The following is a 17,067-nucleotide window of genomic DNA, read 5'->3' on the forward strand; positions in this document are numbered from 1 at the left end:
CTGGAGTAGGATGATCCGATTATGCGGTGAAAACCCTAAATCGTCGTAGATCTCATTAGCTTTATCTTGATCAAGCAGGACCACCATATATTCGTGCACCCCGTACGAATCATGGGTGGATCGGCTCCTTGAGCCGATTCACAGGATAACCTGAGAGCCGATCGAGGCTCGTATTTAATGTTTACGTGTATGCCATGCAGGAAACTAAGCGAGGCATCTCCATCACCTTCCCGACCGGGTATAGGTCGGGTGGCACGCCTTTGCACTTCGCATCGGACGTGTGACCAGAAGAGCATTGCGGGCCGTCGCTCGGAGGGGTCTCAGCCAGCCGCAGCTCTAGGCTCTTCCCGGCTCTACGGTGTTGACGGTCGCTGCCCGCCGGTGGGTTTTGGCAGTCAACAGAAACATAAAATTTACTCCTTTGATGTATGAGGTTTGTCTAAATCTAGATGTATGTGCATACTAAATACAGCGTCTAGCTACATCAGGAGTTAGATAAATCTCAGACGTCTATTTGTGGATAGAGGTAGTAAATAACGATTGAGTTTAGAAAATCTTTGGCAAAATTTTACCCATCATACACGGTTGAAGAAAGTCCACTTTTGGTCCTTAAATTCTACTGAAAGTTTACTTTTGGTCCAAAAACTTCTATTCGGTTCAAAATGTAAACGAAATGAACCTTGAACTCTGACGATGATGTTGATATGTAAAAGCAAGCATGTCTTGGTAGCACGATGCTTCGAGTAAATTGGCAGAAAAAGAAATCGAACAAAAAGTTGGTTTAGAGACATGGGGAGTTTGAATTTTTCTACACTAAGATGTTGTGCTTAGATGTTGTGCTTGACATCTCAACTAGGTTTTAACTTCAGCGATTTTCTAACTCAACTGATATATCTATATTAACACACGGTTTTGGAGCATCTCCAGTCGCGTCCCCCAAATGAGGTTTGGGGGACCGTGGACAAGAAATGGGGCAAAAAGCTGTCCAGTCGCGTCCCCCAAAGCTAATTAGCGCCTCATTTTGTGTCCGGCGTCCTCGGTATAGAGTCTCTACCAGGGACGCCGGACGCAAAAACCAGCGTCCACATGCATGCATGCAGCCCCTAGTCCCCACATGCTAGTCTCTTTCCCCACACTTTCTCTCACCTACTTTTCCCACATGGGGTGGTCCCCTATATTAAAATGCATGCATCCAGACGCTGTTTGAGGGATGCGGTCGGAAAGGGCCTCTTTTTTGTACAGATTTTTGGTCTCTTTTTATCCGGTCATGGTCCCAAACGTGTCCCAAATCATTTGTACCGAACGCTTTTTGAGGGACGCGACTGGAGATGCTCTTGCAGCGTAGACGCTCATCCACACGCTGCAAACGCTCATCCACACAAATAAACCGTGTGAACGCCTTCTCTACCGTTCTCTGCTGGTGTGACCGGCTGACCCTGTGTGTGTCCCTGTCCCTTCTCATTCAACATCGGCGTACTCGTCCAATTTTTCCCCAAATCCTTCTCCACACCACCCTAGCCTCCCCGTCCCCAATCCTCAGCTTCACCGAGACTGCAGCTCCCGGAGTTGCGTTGCGCCGAGCGCTACACACGGGCCGACAACAGGCGGTGCCACGTGACGCGACTTCTAGCGGCCGCAACAGTCCCTTGCCGTGGTCGCCGCCGACCTCCACCGGATCCGGGTGCTCTTCTAGCTCGGCCATCCGGTTGGGAAATGGCGGGAGGCTGCCCCTGGTCTCCGGTTCGCCGACGCCACTTCACCACTTCCACCTACACTCGCAGCTCAAGCTGACCCTCTTTCGCCATCACTAGCTTCTCCAGTGTACCCTGCTGCACTAAGTATTAGTAGCATTAGCCATACACAAGACAGCCAGCTAAATGGAGGCCACGGTGCTAAGTCTGGGCAAGTGTGTGGTGAACGGAGCGCTCAGCTACGCCAAGTCCGCGGCTGCCGGGGAGGTGGCCTCGCGACTCGGAGTCCGGCGCGACCAGGCCTTTATCGCCGACGAGCTGGAGATGATGCAGGCCTTCCTGCTGGCCGCGCACGACGACCGGCAGCCGGGTGACGGCAGGGTGGTCAGGGTCTGGGTGAAGCAGGTCCGTGACGTGGCCTACGACGTCGAGGACTCTCTCCAGGACTTCGCCGTCCGGCTGCAGACGCAGCCCTGGTGGCGCACGCTTCTGGACCGCCGCCTCGTCGCCGGGCAGATGCGGGAGCTTAGAGCCAAGGTCGAGGATGTCAGCCGGAGGAACAAGCGCTACCGCCTTATAAACGGTGACGCCTCTGTCTCCAACTCCAAGCCTGGCACTACCTCCACAGGCGAGTTCCCCATTGCTGGTGTAACCATGTCCTGCACCGATGAAGCGAGGGGGAAGTGGGACACAGCAAAATTGGATCTTCTTCGCCTGGTCAACTCCAACAAGGACGACGGCCTTAGAGTGATCGCGCTGTGGGGAGAAAATGGCGAAACCTCCATTGTCAGAAAGGCGTACGAGGAACTGAAGATGCACAACAAGTTCCAATGCTTTGCCTGGGTCAAGCTGGCGCATCCTGTCAATCCAACCGAGTGCTTGCGGAGTGTTTTGAGGCAATTTTATGTAAATTCACTGCAGCAGACAACTATGGAGGCCCAAGATCTGAGGTGGATGGAGATGACAGACGAAAATGATTTGGCTGACGAGTTCAAGCGGTTTGTGGATTCAAAGCGTTACCTGATTGTGCTTATGGGCGTACATACTATCGAAGAGTGGGACAGCGTTAAAGTTTTCTTCTCGAACAGCAAGAAAGGAAGCCGGATCATAGTATCCACGGAGCAGGTTGAAGTTGCTAGCTTATGCGTCAGACAACGGAGTGCAGCGGCAGAGCACAAGCAGTTACATATGGACCATGCTCTCTATGCTTTCTACGAGAAGGTATTATTTTTCTGTATAAATATACTCTGTTTCAGGTTCAGCTAATGCAGTAATTTTCAACAATATCTGACACTAGGCTGCCGATTCTTACTAGTGTTTGTGCACTATTTACCAACATCTTATCTAGTCATGACACCGTGGAGCTGAGTTTGGCAATATCTAATGGTACGCTGATAGGAGTTGACATGGAAGAATCACAGCCTTGTCATCCAGAAGTGTCTTCAAACAGTTTGTGCGTTATCGATGAAATCAAAACTGAGTCAGTAGTTGAAAGATCACATATACATTACTGGGTTCTTTTTTCAAATAAAATCTGTGCGAGAAATACATTACTGGGTTCCTTAATTTAGCAATAATATATATATATATGTACTTATTTCCAATAAAAAATCTGATGAGAACTACGGGGCAGACTTGTATAAGATCTCTTCATTAGGTGAGATTGTACAATTAACTCATAAAAGTCATATTTTCAAAATGGGAAAAATCTGAAGTCACCTATGGGCTTTATCTACAACTAAAAAAAACTCAGCTCAAAACTCAGCTCAAAATGCAATCTATAATATGATGTGATGTGATGTAGGTTATGAACCCTGGTATTTAGAGAAACAAAAAAAAGTTAAATTCTACTGTGAATAGTGGCAGTTTTGGGTGCATATTATTCACACTATTCACACCCTAATTTATCTTTTTTGGCTCACTAAATGTAGGTTGAATTTGAAGTAGCAATTTTTTTCCATTGCATATATAACAGGGATATATATTGTCAATTTTTTTGAGAACATTTGAACATGTTTTTTTATTTTTAAAACTTGATCTCATGGATCTTATATAAACACTAGATCCTACCCAAGTTGTCCCAGAGAACTGCATTATTGGGTCGGTCAAGTTTTGCGGACCCTAAGCACATTGCATTCATCAATTGATTGCAATATTATGGTGTTATCCTAACTGCATTATTGGGATTTGGACATTAATGCTGAGGAGTGAAATTTGTGACCGAGAGATTTTCAGAGGTTGAGATCTCCATAGATCAATTCCTCAATCGTGGAACATTTTTTTATTAGTGTGGTTGAAATTACTTAAACAATGTTTTGCTAGTTGAGTGGAGATAAAACTCCATTACAATTTTTTGGAGTCATCCTACTGAATTTTGAAAGCTTATGCTGATATTTTTTTTAAAGTTCCTCTCAATTTCTCAAATGCTCGCCTGTCGGAAATATTTGAAGTCTCTCTTGAATTTCCGAAAGCTCATCAAATGATAATTGATACTTCATAACCCTACTAGTTTGCATTTTCGTCCTAAGTGTGCGGCCGCTCGCCGATGAGCATGGTTATACCAGAGGCAGAACCAGATGTGGGTGGCGCCTGAAGGAAAAGCAAAGAGCTGAAGCGCCGTTGCAGCGGTTAGCTACCAATTTGCAGTTCCCCATCTTTGTGTTCCCTACACATTGATCTTGTTCTGTCCTGCATCAGAGGTAAATGATTTCGTGGGAAAGCTCCCGATGGTCACCTTTGGTGATGGCCATGGATTCCGACGGTGGCGCTCCTTGGTGGCGATGAAGAAAGGAGAATTATGGGGAGGGATATGATGTGATGGGGTCATGGGGGGCCTGGTGTGATGCTATTGAGTTGTTGAGATGAGGTCTAGGGTGGTATATTGTCCGCCACGGCAGCAACTTCTCAGCCCACTGAAGGTGTTCGAGAAAATGTCGATACATGATTGTGGCTGATGGAAGTGTGGGCGGCAGAGAAGAGGCAAGAAGTAGGGAGCAGCAAATCTCACACTCTCGTCTAGATGGTCACTTAGCTTGCATGTTGCAGGTCCGGGTACACTGACCATTAGGAGCTCAATTGTCTCTGTTATTCTTACTGTTAGTGATGCATCTAACTTAGTAAGAGCATTTCAGCCTTCATGCTCATCTGTTTTTGCGCACTTACATCCTAGGAGATGGGATCATTTTAGGCTTGCACCTGTGCTCTGCGGCGTATTCTTGTGGTGCTGATCCCATATAAATGGATCATGGCGTGTACTTAGATATTATCCGATCGTCAACAATGGAAAATTCCATATAAACGTTGGCAAAAAATAAAATCTTGATTAACATTATTGGGGAACAGAAAGCAACGCCTAATCATTGTTTACTTGTGTATAGGGCTCTGAGGATCGAGCTGATGCAACTGATGCAGGTTCTAGCTTTAACGCAACCACTACCAGCATTAACAGCTCTGCGGAGAGCAAGAGCCTCACTCACACGGAGACATCAGTAGCTTCCTTCAAGGAATATGAGCTTATTGGCCGAGATAAAGAAAAATGTGACATTATCAAACTAATTTCAAATGATAGCCAACAGCTTGAGGTGATCTCTGTGTGGGGAATGGGCGGTCTTGGGAAAACAACACTTGTTAGAGATGTGTATCAAAGCGAACAACTCAATGTCAAATTCAGGTGTCGTGCTTGTGTAACAATTAGGCATCCTTTTGATTGCGGCGAGCTTATCAAGAGCTTAGCTCGACAACTAGATGCAGAGGATTATGAAAATAAGGAAGAAACCGGCTTGACGGGTGGCAGAACAAAACCTAGAGTCCAACGGTCACTGGCAGATATTTTAGAAGGAAAGAAGTACTTGATTGTTCTTGATGATCTATCATCTGCCACAGAATGGGACTCTATAATACAACATTTACCTGCAAGGGAAACAGCAAGCCGTATCATAGTCACCACAAGGTCAGAAAATATTGCTAGGCACTGTTCAAAGAAACATGAAAACATATACAAGCTTCAAATTCTGGGATATGAGGACGGACTTAACCTCTTCACGGAAAAGGTACCTGCGACCCTACCATCGTGAATTCATGACATATCTGTTTTAGATAAATTTATGTCAATTCCACTACTCTGCTGTGGAATTATGAGTATCTCACTACCTTTTGCTATTTATGAAAATGCCACTGATCTGTTTGTATACTTTATGTTTTGCCATTTGCAACTATTATTGTGAGACCAAACACATTTGACTGGATTGACTGAGCTGACAAGATGTGAAAAGTCTTAAATGTACTTGCTAACGCTCTTGGAAACAAATAGCAATGTTTGCCATTGTTTAGCACCGAGAGGGCGTAGCTGCGTGTTCTTTGTAAATTAGAATTGCTGCTGTGTGCTTTAGCTTGGAAACAGATGTTGCAAGAACAGTTTGTTCGGAAAGTAAGTGCCTTTGGTACATTCCTCAAGAACAGTTTCTTTGGAAAGTTGTAGCCCTTCTGATGCATTCCCTAGCAAGAATGCATCTAAAGACATGATGCACCTTTTGTCTGCACTAAATCTAAAGAGAAAGACAAGTAATAGCTGCACCTTTCAGCTTTCGGCCATAATCAATTAGCTCCAATTCCCAGCAAAAATGTGCAAGGAAGATGAAATATAATCCTGACGTAATCCATCAAATTTGGCTAACACAAAGATACAGAATCCATCCAGACCATAAGCCACGCCCACGCACCACCGATGTGTAGGATGTGATTACCGCACATGCGGCCACGAGGGCGCGACCCATATGCGTGTGACAGACAAAGGTGAGGACTGAGGAGAGGTTGTGGGAAGCGCATAGGAAGGGAAAGCAGCTTGCAGCGACAGCCATTTGCAGGGACGAACCTCAGCTGTAGCTCTTGAAGCTTCTAGAAGAGAAGGTGATTGAATTTACCGTAGATGGAAGGGACAGAATAAGAGGGTCTGCTTGAGCATTTGTGTCAATTAGATAAAAGGAGTTGAGTCCACATGTAGTCGAAGTGGTTTGACTTACCAGTAACGGTTGCAAATGGCAAAAAGAAAAACTAATGGACTAGTGGCATTTAGAAGTAGTAGCACACTCACAATTCCAGAGAAGGGTGGCATTGACATAATTTTCCCTTTGTTTTAGTTGTATTTTGTATGTGCAAATAATATATGTATGGCTAACAGTGGCCATTTTGTTAATGGATTTTTGAGCACATGCAAAATGTATTTTTACAAGGTTCCTAATTAATTTAATTCGCTGATATTTAATTCAAAAAGGTAGCTAAAACCCTGCGGGAGACCTGGCTCAATGGAGTTTTCATGTACCTAGCTAGTAGCTTTTTGCATGCTTAACTTAAGGATCAATGGTACAATATACCTTTGTTAGTAGAATTTTTTAGCACAAAATTAGGCTTGCAGTTAATTTTGTGGTAACTAAAGATGTGCATTGAACACAATTCAGGTATTTCAAAAGATCACATATCTGAATGATGAACATCCTGAGTTGGTTGAACAAGCAAATCTGATCCTGAAGAAGTGTGATGGACTTCCCCTTGCAATTGTTACCATTGGTGGTTTCTTGGCAAACCAACCTAAAACCGCCTTGGAGTGGACAAAACTGAATGACCATATTAGTGCTGAGTTGGAGATGAATCCAGAGCTTGGCAGGATAGCAGCAGTCCTTAACAAAAGCTATGATGGTTTACCCTATCGTCTCAAGTCATGTATGCTCTATTTCTCCATCTTTCCTAAAGATAGCAAGGTTAGCCGGAGACGTCTGGTGTGTCGGTGGACGGCAGAGGGCTACTCAAGGGAGGTGCGTGGCAAGTCCGCGGAGGAAATAGCAGAGAGCTACTTCATGGAACTGATAAGTAGGAGCATGATCCTGCCATCTCAAGAATCCATTCATAGTAGAATCGGAGTTGACTCCTGTCAAGTCCATGATCTCATCCGTGAAATCGGTATCTCAAAATCAATGGAGGATAATCTTGTTTTCACATTGGAGGATGGCTGCGGGTTAAACAACCGGGTTACAATACGTCATCTTGCCATAAGTAGTAGCTGGGAGGGGGATCAGTGTGAGTTCAAGAGCATTGTGGACATGTCCCATATACGATCATTAACAGTGTTTGGGAAGTGGAGGCCATTTTTCATGTCTGAGAAGATGAAGTTGCTGCGAGTGCTGGACTTAGAGGGCACATCAGGTCTAGTTGATCATCACCTTACGGACATTGGGAAGCTTCTTCATCTAAGGTACCTTTCTTTAAGAGGATGTGATGATATCTACCACTTGCCGGATTCGTTGGGTAATCTGAGGTAGCTGCAAACACTAGATGTTATGTATACAAGCATAATCAAACTACCACGTAGCATTATTAAGTTTAGCAAGCTACGTCATATTCGTGCTGGGGGCATTGGAAGTAACGATGGGGGTACACATGAAACATATGCAGACACCCTATGTATTTTGACTTTGTCGTCAATGGCATATTGTGTGGCATGCTGCGCACCTCAGGTTCTGAAAGAGGTAATGGATATGGATGGTGACCCTAACAGGCGTGACGTATGCACTGGGTGTTGCTGCAATAAATTACCTTCTGCTGCAACGCGCCAAAGTCCAAACGGTGTCCAAGTGCCAACAGGGATTCGTAGACTGAAAGCCCTGGACACAATGGGTGTTGTGAACGTCTCAGGATCGGGGGGAAAGGCTGCTCTAAGCGACATAAAACGTCTCACAAGGTTGCGGAAGCTAAGAGTGACTGGCATCAACAACAAAAACTCTCAAGAGTTATGTGCAGCCCTTTCAGAGCTCAGTTGCCTGGAATCGTTGTTAGTGCGTTCAGAGGGAAGGCCTGGTCTATCTGGCTGCTTGGATGACCTATCGTCGCCTCCGAAAAAACTGCAGAGCCTCAAGCTGTACGGCAACCTGGTGAAATTGCCTGAATGGGCCGAGAGGCTCCGAAATCTTGTGAAGATGGAGCTACGAAGCAGCAGGATATTGGATGTCGATGCAACACTTCATGCCCTTGGAAATTTACCTAACCTGGCCATACTACGTCTGTTGAGGCACGCATTTGCTGGCCAAAAACTTCGTTTCAATTTCGATCGGAAGGCAGCATTCCTGGGTCTAGTGGTGCTGGAGCTTAGTCTCCTAGATGACCTTGAATCGGTGGAGTTCCAGGGAGGAGCAGCCCCTAAGATTGAGCTGCTGCAGTTTCGTGGATGGCGTTACAGAACCAACATCGTGCTGTTTGCTGGACTGCCATCTCTTCTGAGCCTCGAGGAAGTTTTGCTGAAGGGTCGGTATGAGGATGTCTTCGTCGATGACTTGCGGACCCAGCTTTCCGGGAACCCAAATCGGCCTGTTTTGAAGGTCAACTGAACTATGCTTTCAACTACATACTCACAGAGTCAACTGATTAAACCTACTTTGTAGTTAGTATACTGATTTATCAACATTCGTGTTGCACACTTATCTCACTACCACGTGATTAAGAATTACGGCAATGGCATTTTTCTTAGATTTACATAGAAACTTGAGAGTTAATGTAAATGTAAACAAGCATTTGCTCATAATGCATTACCTGTTCAGTTGTAACATCACAACACGCAATTTCTTCCAAGTATTAGGTGCCTGTCATAATTTACTAACTAGATGAGACCCTGCGCATGCTCCTCCTTTTTTTCTCCGGTGGTTAAACCTGAGATCAATCTCAACATGACATTCGTTCACTTGATTTCATTTCTAACTTCATTTACGTCCTCCTCCGTATCAGTTTAACAAACAACCACTTCCTCCGTATCATTTTAACAAGCAACCACGTAATTTGAGAATAGACTATTATTTTGATCAATAAAATATAAATTATATATCAAAATTATGACATTAATTAGAAATATTTTTTGAATATGAATCTAATGGTATAGTTTTTGTAGACATATAATTCACATTTTGTTGACTAAATTAAAGGTTAAAGTTCGTCAAGTACTATCATCATGTTTTAGAATGCAACTCATAATTTCATATCTAAGTAATGATGCCGAACAATATGAACATGGAAATGGCAGGAGGTGACGGCGAGTGGTTTTGCATGATCAAAGAATCTATAGGGATGTGAAGGAGGGGATTTGCGAGACAACGAGGTGGAGTAGAAGGTGTTTCTAGTGAAGGATCAGGGGCGCGAGTGGCAAAGGGAAAAATGTGTTCGACAAACATGACATGTCGTGAGATATGAGTGCGACCAAAGGTAAGATCAAGGCAGCGGTATCCTTTGTGTTCGTCAGAGTAACCTAAGAAAATGCAGGGGATGGATCGAGAAGCTAGTTTATTGGGTGAGGTGGCATAGACGTTGAGAAAACAAAGACAGACAAAGACACGAAGTTTAGGGTAGTTGGGATGATAAAGAACAGTGAGAAAAAGGGTGTGGTGTGGGGAGTTTTTGTTCAAGGACGGATGTTAAGAAGATATGTGGCCATGCGCAGAGGTCCGCCCAAAATTTTGGTGACATAGAGGATTAAATAAGAAGAGTGTGAACGATGTCGTTAAGAGTGCGAAGAGAACACTCGGCCTTGCCATTTTGGGGAGAGGTATAGGGACAAGAGAAATGAAGAAGAATGCCATGCTGGAGAAAAATTGTCGGTTCCTAAGATTATCGAACTCACGTTCATTGTCACATTGAATAAAGCGAATAGGGAGGAAGACGTGGGTGTATACATAGCGTTAAAAATTGAGAAAAATTGTATGACCATCAGATTTGTTGCGGAGAGGAAAAGTCCAGACAAAGTGTTGTGGGTATACTTCATGGGTGTACCATCGACAGTGCCTAGATCCGGCAAGCCCGGGTGGCCCACAGATGGTGGCGTGGCATGTGGCCCATCGGGCGGCCCAGTTGCTGTTGATCCTGACGGAAGATGTCCGGCCCGAGAGCGAGGAGCCGGATCAAACCGACATTGAGGAGGAACCCGGATCCACGGAGGCCCATTAAGGGACCCGGATCCGGTACGATGTAGATGGAAGGGCGGATCCTTGGCGTACACGGCAAGACATTGTACCGTAGTTAGGAAACCTGTATCCGGGTAGGACTCTCCATGTAAACCCTAGATCCGTGCGCCTTTATAAGCCGGATCCCGGGAGCCCTAGAGGCGGAACCTCAACTCATTGTAACATCGCGAAAGCGCCCGGATAATTCCGGACAAGCAGCAGTAGGCCCCGTCATCGTGCGGTGTGTTCCGAAGCCGGGTAAATCGCGTACCACCGTCCCGTGTGCACTCCGCCCTATGGCCCCTACTTCTTCTCCCCTCGTGAGGATCCCTCCTCCGAGGTACCGTCGATTAGGCAACGGCGGTTGGCGCCCACCGTGGGGCCTCGCGGCGTCCGGAGGCCGGAACCGGGAGGGTTCCGCCATGGGAAGCTACGACGACACCATCGCCGTGGGGCGCGTCCTCTACGCCGGAAATCCGCCGATTGTCCCTCCGGATGAGTGTTGGATTCCGGCTAGGACAAACCCCGTCAAGCTCTCCATCGTCCCGCTTGGCGGCATACACATCTTCATCGGGGAAACCGTCGATTCCGACGGAAACCCACCGGTAAGTAACGCGGACGCGACCGCCGCAGAGCCGGACGCCGTCGCGAAGATCCGATCCGAGATGCGGGAGCTTACCAAGGAAGATTCCGCCTCGGATCCGGAATTTTCAAAGCCCACCCAATCCGCCCCCGAGCAGGAAACAACGGTGGAAGACCAATGCGGATCCGCTCGGGTCTCCCGAGTGTTAGAAAAGCAGAGGTGCCACTTCGTACACTTCTTGGCCCATACCGCCGGAACCGCCCCTCAAGAAGACGGAGCCGGTCCCGAGCAGGTAGAGGCACCGGAAAACGACGCGGATCCGGATCGAGGCCGAGCCCGTCGGAGAAAGCGAAACTCCGGTTGAAGAGTTGATTTTGGGCAATCTGAGCCCAATTTCGGGAGATACCCCTCCATGGATACCGACGAGTTCAACCGCAAGCTAGGGGAGTACGGTTTCGGTGATCAGCCTGAAGTCGACTCCGCCCAGCCTAAGCAAGTCCTTGCAACCGTAGCAGCGCTGGGAGAACCTGGATCAGAAGGGGCAACCAACCAATCCGACCCTCAGCCATCCCGCCAAGGATCTCCAATGTCACGAGAGCGACCCCGCAGGGATTCTTCCTCGGAGGAACTCCTGTCACCTGAAGAGATGGTTGCATAAGCAGGCATGGATGCAGTTTATCGCTCGGATATTCTTAACAAACCCATAACCTCGGGCGACGCCGCAGATCTGGAGGCTTTAGAGGCCACGAGAAAGGAAATGCTGGCCACAGCCAAGAAGCTCGCCAATACCGCAGCCGCAATAATGGATGAAAGGGCAGAAGCTGCAAACTTGATGGACCGCTTCGAAAGACAGGATCGCGAAATCGCTGACACACTCGAGCATGTCAAGATCATGAGGCAAGAGTGGGAAGTAAAGATGACCTATGCGCAGGCGGAGGCCGATCGAATCGTTAGAGAAGCAATTCCGCCCCGCAGAATCAACTTCGCCACGCCCGCGCAGCGAGCAGCCGCTGGAAACTCCAAAGGATAACATGCTAAAAGCTGCGGAGCTATTGAAAAAGAAGGACGAAGAGGTTGATATCAACTACCTCCGCAAACTTGTCGCTTCAGCAATGCAGCAGCAAAGCAAGGCGGATACCTCGCGCAGGTTAGAATCCAATCCGGATAACCGTGTATCTACCGCGCAGAAGGATGCTCGCGCCAATCGACATCCCGACGATGAATCACACACCGGATCCTCGGAGCGCGAAGAAAAGCCAGTGAACACCCAAATCCGATCCCCGTGCCGTCAAAGACGCCTCCGTCAGATCCAAGAAAGGGAAAGGATGCAATGTACTCTGGACGAGACAAGTACCGCAACCCCTCTCCTCCGCCTAATGGTTACCCGCGACCCCCTCGCCGCCGTAGTCCAGCCCGGAAACACCGAGGCCCCCGGGGCATGGTGGGATTGTTATCCGCGACAACATGCCGCCAAGAAACGAGAAACAGGGAGCGCTCGCCGGAACCTCGCCGGAACCGGAACAACGATCGTGAGCCCGAGCCCGGGAGGAGTCGGAATGAGGAGCGCGACCCGAGCCTCGCCGGAGCCGGGACCGACCGGGGCAGCCAGCCGCCATGGCGAAGGCAGCCACAGAAGCCGGAGCCAGCACCGGGAAGGCCGAGGAGAATCGGAAGGTGGAAGCAAGAAGTCGGATCGACCCCCCCGCAGGTCTCCCTCACCACCACCTAGCGGTGGCAGTGGAGGTGGAGGCGGAGGCGACGGCCGGAGATCTCGCTCTCGCTCACAATCTCCTCGCCACGGCCCGCGCGACGCACGAGAACGCCTTAACAAATACAGAACCGACTACATCGGCCCAAAGTGCTTTGGCAGGATGATTCGAGAGGAACCAAAGCCAAGGATGAACCTCAAGCTACCCGGAAACTTGAAGCATTATGATGGCACCGAAAGGCCGGATACCTGGATTGAGGATTACTATAATGCAGTAACCTTTGCCGGAGGAACCCCTAACATCGCTCGCCGCATGCTCCAGCTTGTACCTTGTAGGTCCAGCCCGGATCCGGCTCGGTGACCTCGAGAAAAACTCCATCTTTTGCTCGGTTCGACCTGAAGACCGCTTTCGAGAAACACTTCAGAGGCACCTACAAAAGACCTGCCACGGCAAGCGACTTGCAAGCCTGCATCCAGAAGAAGGGAGAAACCTCAAGACACTACCTCACACGATGGTTGGCATGTAGGAACGAGTGCGAAAACGTCGAGCACACCACAGCCATGTACGCCTTCATTGGTGGACTGCAGAGGGGAGGATTGCTGAGGCATACGCTCACTCGTTTGGCTAACTCAAACAAACTGACTTTGGATGAAATGATCTCTGATACGTCTCCGACGTATCGATAATTTCTTATGTTCCATGCCACATTATTGATGTTATCTACATGTTTTATGCACACTTTATGTCATATTCGTGCATTTTCTGGAACTAACCTATTAACAAGATGCCGAAGTGCCGATTCTGTTTTCTCGTTGTTTTTGGTTTCAGAAATCCTAGTAACGAAATATTCTCAGAATTGGACGAAATCAACGCCCAGGGTCCTATTTTGCCACGAAGCTTCCAGAAGTCCGAAGAAGAGATGAAGAGGGGCCATGAGGGGGCCACACCCTAGGGCGGCGTGGCCCCCCCCCTTGGCCGCGCGGCCCTGTGGTGTGGGGCCCTCGTGCCGCCTCTTGACCTGCCCTTCCGTCTACTTAAAGCCTCCGTGACGAAAACCCCAGTACCGAGAACCACGATACGGAAAACCTTCCAGAGACGCCGCCGCCGCCGATCCCATCTCGGGGGATCCAGGAGATCGCCTCCGGCACCCTGCCGGAGAAGGGAATCATCTCCCGGAGGACTCTACGCCGCCATGGTCGCCTCCGGTGTGATGTGTGAGTAGTCTACCCCTGGACTATGGGTCCATAGCGGTAGCTAGATGGTTGTCTTCTCCCCATTGTGCTATCATTGTCGGATCTTGTGAGCTGCCTAACATGATCAAGATCATCTATCCGTAATTCTATATGTTGCGTTTGTTGGGATCCGATGAATAGAGAATACTTGTTATGTTGATTATCAAAGTTATATCTATGTGTTGTTTATGATCTTGCATGCTCTCCGTTATTAGTAGATGCTCCGGCCAAGTTGATGCTAGTAACTCCAAGAGGGAGTATTTATGCTCGATAGTGGGTTCATGTCTCCGTGAATTTGGAGGGGTGACAAGAACCTCTAAGGTTATGGATGTGCTTGTTGCCACTAGGGATAAAACATTGGTGCTATGTTCAAGGATGTAGTCACTAGTTACATTACGCGCAATACTTAATGCAATTGTCCGTTGTTAGCAACTTAATACTGGAGGGGTTCGGATGATAACTCTGAAGGTGGACTTTTTAGGCATAGATGCAGTTGGATGGCGGTCTATGTACTTTGTCGTAATGCCCAATTAAATCTCACTATACTCATCATGATATGTATGTGCATGGTCATGCTCTCTTTATTTGTCAATTGCCCAACCGTAATTTGTTCACCCAACATGCTCGTTTGTCTTATGGGAGAGACACCTCTAGTGAACTGTGGACCCCGGTCCAATTCTCTTTATCGAAATACAATCTACTTGCAATACTCGTTCTACCGTTTTACGCAAACAATCATCTTCCACACAATACGGTTAATCCTTTGTTACAGCAAGCCGGTGAGATTGACAACCTCACCTTGTTTCGTTGGGGCAAAGTATTTTGGTTGTGTTGTGCAGGTTCCACGTTGGCGCCGGAATCCCTGGTGTTGCGCCGCACTACATCCCGCCGCCATCAACCTTCAACGTGCTTCTTGGCTCCTACTGGTTCGATAACCTTGGTTTCATACTGAGGGAAACTTTCCGCTGTACGCATCACACCTTCCTCTTGGGGTTCCCAACGGACGCGTGTTGAACGCGTATCAAGCAGCTTTTTCTGGCGCCGTTGCCGGGAAGATCAAGACACGCTGCAAGGGGAGTCTCCACTTCTCAATCTCTTTACTTTGTTTTTGTCTTGCTTAGTTTTATTTACTACTTTGTTTGCTGCACTAAATCAAAATACAAAAAAATTAGTTGCTAGTTTTACTTTATTTGCTATCTTGTTTGCTATATCAAAAACACAAAAAAAAATTAGTTACTTGCATTTACTTTACTAATTTCATCATGTTTCCTCCTAAGTTTGTTCTTAAAGATGTACCGGTAGGTCGAGGATCTATCCTTGGGAAAGACAATATAGAAGATTTTTTCACTCATATTAGTACTGTCGAAGATTTTGAAGATAGACACTTGGTAGAACTGGGCTCCACTTATGAAATTGCTGTTGCTTCTTTAGTACACGCATTAGAAGCTAGATTTGTTAATCTTAATCATGTGATTCAACATATGTTTCTTACACTCAGTGAAATGGAAGAAGGAGAAAAGAAAGATTTTGTATTAGAAACCCTTCTTAAAGAATTTGGGGGAATAGCGAGAGAAGCTAGAAAAGTTTTCACTAAACATAATATGCTAGGTTCTTATACCAACTTTGCCAGTACCCTTGAGAAGATGGAAAAGGATAGACAAAAGTACACTAATAAAGTTAATTATGAGGGGGATATTGAAACATCAATACCTTGCAAGCTCTTGGGAATGTGTGAGGCACTAGAAAAGAATTTTGATTGGATTGTTCCTGAAGATTTGTTTGATGAGAGTAGCAAGCCCAAGACTAATGAAAAGGGAGCCTCTGAAACTCACATAGAAAAGATAATATGCATAGTTGAGAAAGCTCCACACCCCGCTGAGAATGCACCACTCTCCGATAATACTTGATACACACTTTCTGCGCCTAGCTGAAAGGCGTTAAAGAAAAGCGCTTATGGGAGACAACCCATGTTTTTACCTACAGTAATTTGTTTTTATTTTGTGTCTTGGAAGTTGTTTACTACTGTAGCAACCTCTCCTTATCTTAGTTTTGTGTTTTGTTGTGCCAAGTAAAGTCGTTGATAGAAAAGTTCATACTAGATTTGGATTACTGCGCAGAAACAGATTTCTTTGCTGTCACGAATCTGGGCTGTTTTCCCCTGTAGGTAACTCAGAAAATTATGCCAATTTACGTGAGTGATCCTCAGATATGTACGCAACTTTCATTCAATTTGGGCATTTTCATTTGAGCAAGTCTGGTGCCATTTTAAAATTCGTCAATACGAACTGTTCTGTTTTGACAGATTCTGCCTTTTATTTCGCATTGCCTCTTTTGCTATGTTGGATGAATTTCTTTGATCCATTAATGTCCAGTAGCTTTATGCAATGTCCAGAAGTGTTAAGAATGATTGTGTCACCTCTGAATATGTTAATTTTTATTGTGCACTAACCCTCTAATGAGTTGTTTCGAGTTTGGTGTGGAGGAAGTTTTCAAGGATCAAGAGAGGAGTATGATGCAACATGATCAAGGAGAGTGAAAGCTCTAAGCTTGGGGATGCCCCGGTGGTTCACCCCTGCATATATCAAGAAGACTCAAGCGTCTAAGCTTGGGGATGCCCAAGGCATCCCCTTCTTCATCGACAACATTATCGGGTTCCTCCCCTGAAACTATATTTTTATTCCATCACATCTTATGTGCTTTTCTTGGAGCGTCGGTTTGTTTTTGTTTTTTGTTTTGTTTGAATAAAATGGATCCTAGCATTCACTTTATGGGAGAGAGACACGCTCCGCTGTAGCATATGGACAAGTATGTCCTTGGTTTCTACTCATAGTATTCATGGCGAAGTTTCTCCTTCGTTAAATTGTTATATGGTTGGAATTG

The 17,067-nt window shown here is 46.6% G+C and overlaps 1 protein-coding gene across 1 annotated transcript; it reads left to right on the forward strand.

Moving 5' to 3' along the window:
* Positions 1-1,866: 1,866 nt before the first annotated feature.
* LOC124651418 (disease resistance protein PIK6-NP-like) lies at positions 1,867-9,280 on the forward strand. The gene is made up of 3 exons (XM_047190517.1): positions 1,867-2,912; positions 5,069-5,740; positions 7,145-9,280. Exons 1-3 carry the CDS (start codon positions 1,878-1,880, stop codon positions 8,000-8,002), a joined length of 2,565 nt encoding a protein of 854 aa, XP_047046473.1. The 5' UTR covers positions 1,867-1,877; the 3' UTR covers positions 8,003-9,280.
* The last annotated feature ends 7,787 nt before the right edge of the window (positions 9,281-17,067 follow it).

The sequence above is a fragment of the Lolium rigidum genome, chromosome 5, assembly GCF_022539505.1.
Source record: "Lolium rigidum isolate FL_2022 chromosome 5, APGP_CSIRO_Lrig_0.1, whole genome shotgun sequence".
Classification (NCBI taxonomy): Eukaryota; Viridiplantae; Streptophyta; class Magnoliopsida; order Poales; family Poaceae; genus Lolium; species Lolium rigidum.

Coding starts and splice junctions, on each gene's coding strand:
- LOC124651418 (XM_047190517.1), top strand. CDS start 1,878: ATGGAGGCCACGGTGCTAAGTCTGGGCAAGTGTGTGGTGAACGGAGCG. Junction 2,913..5,068: donor TCTATGCTTTCTACGAGAAG/GTATTATTTTTC, acceptor ACTTGTGTATAG/GGCTCTGAGGATCGAGCTGA. Junction 5,741..7,144: donor TTAACCTCTTCACGGAAAAG/GTACCTGCGACC, acceptor AACACAATTCAG/GTATTTCAAAAGATCACATA.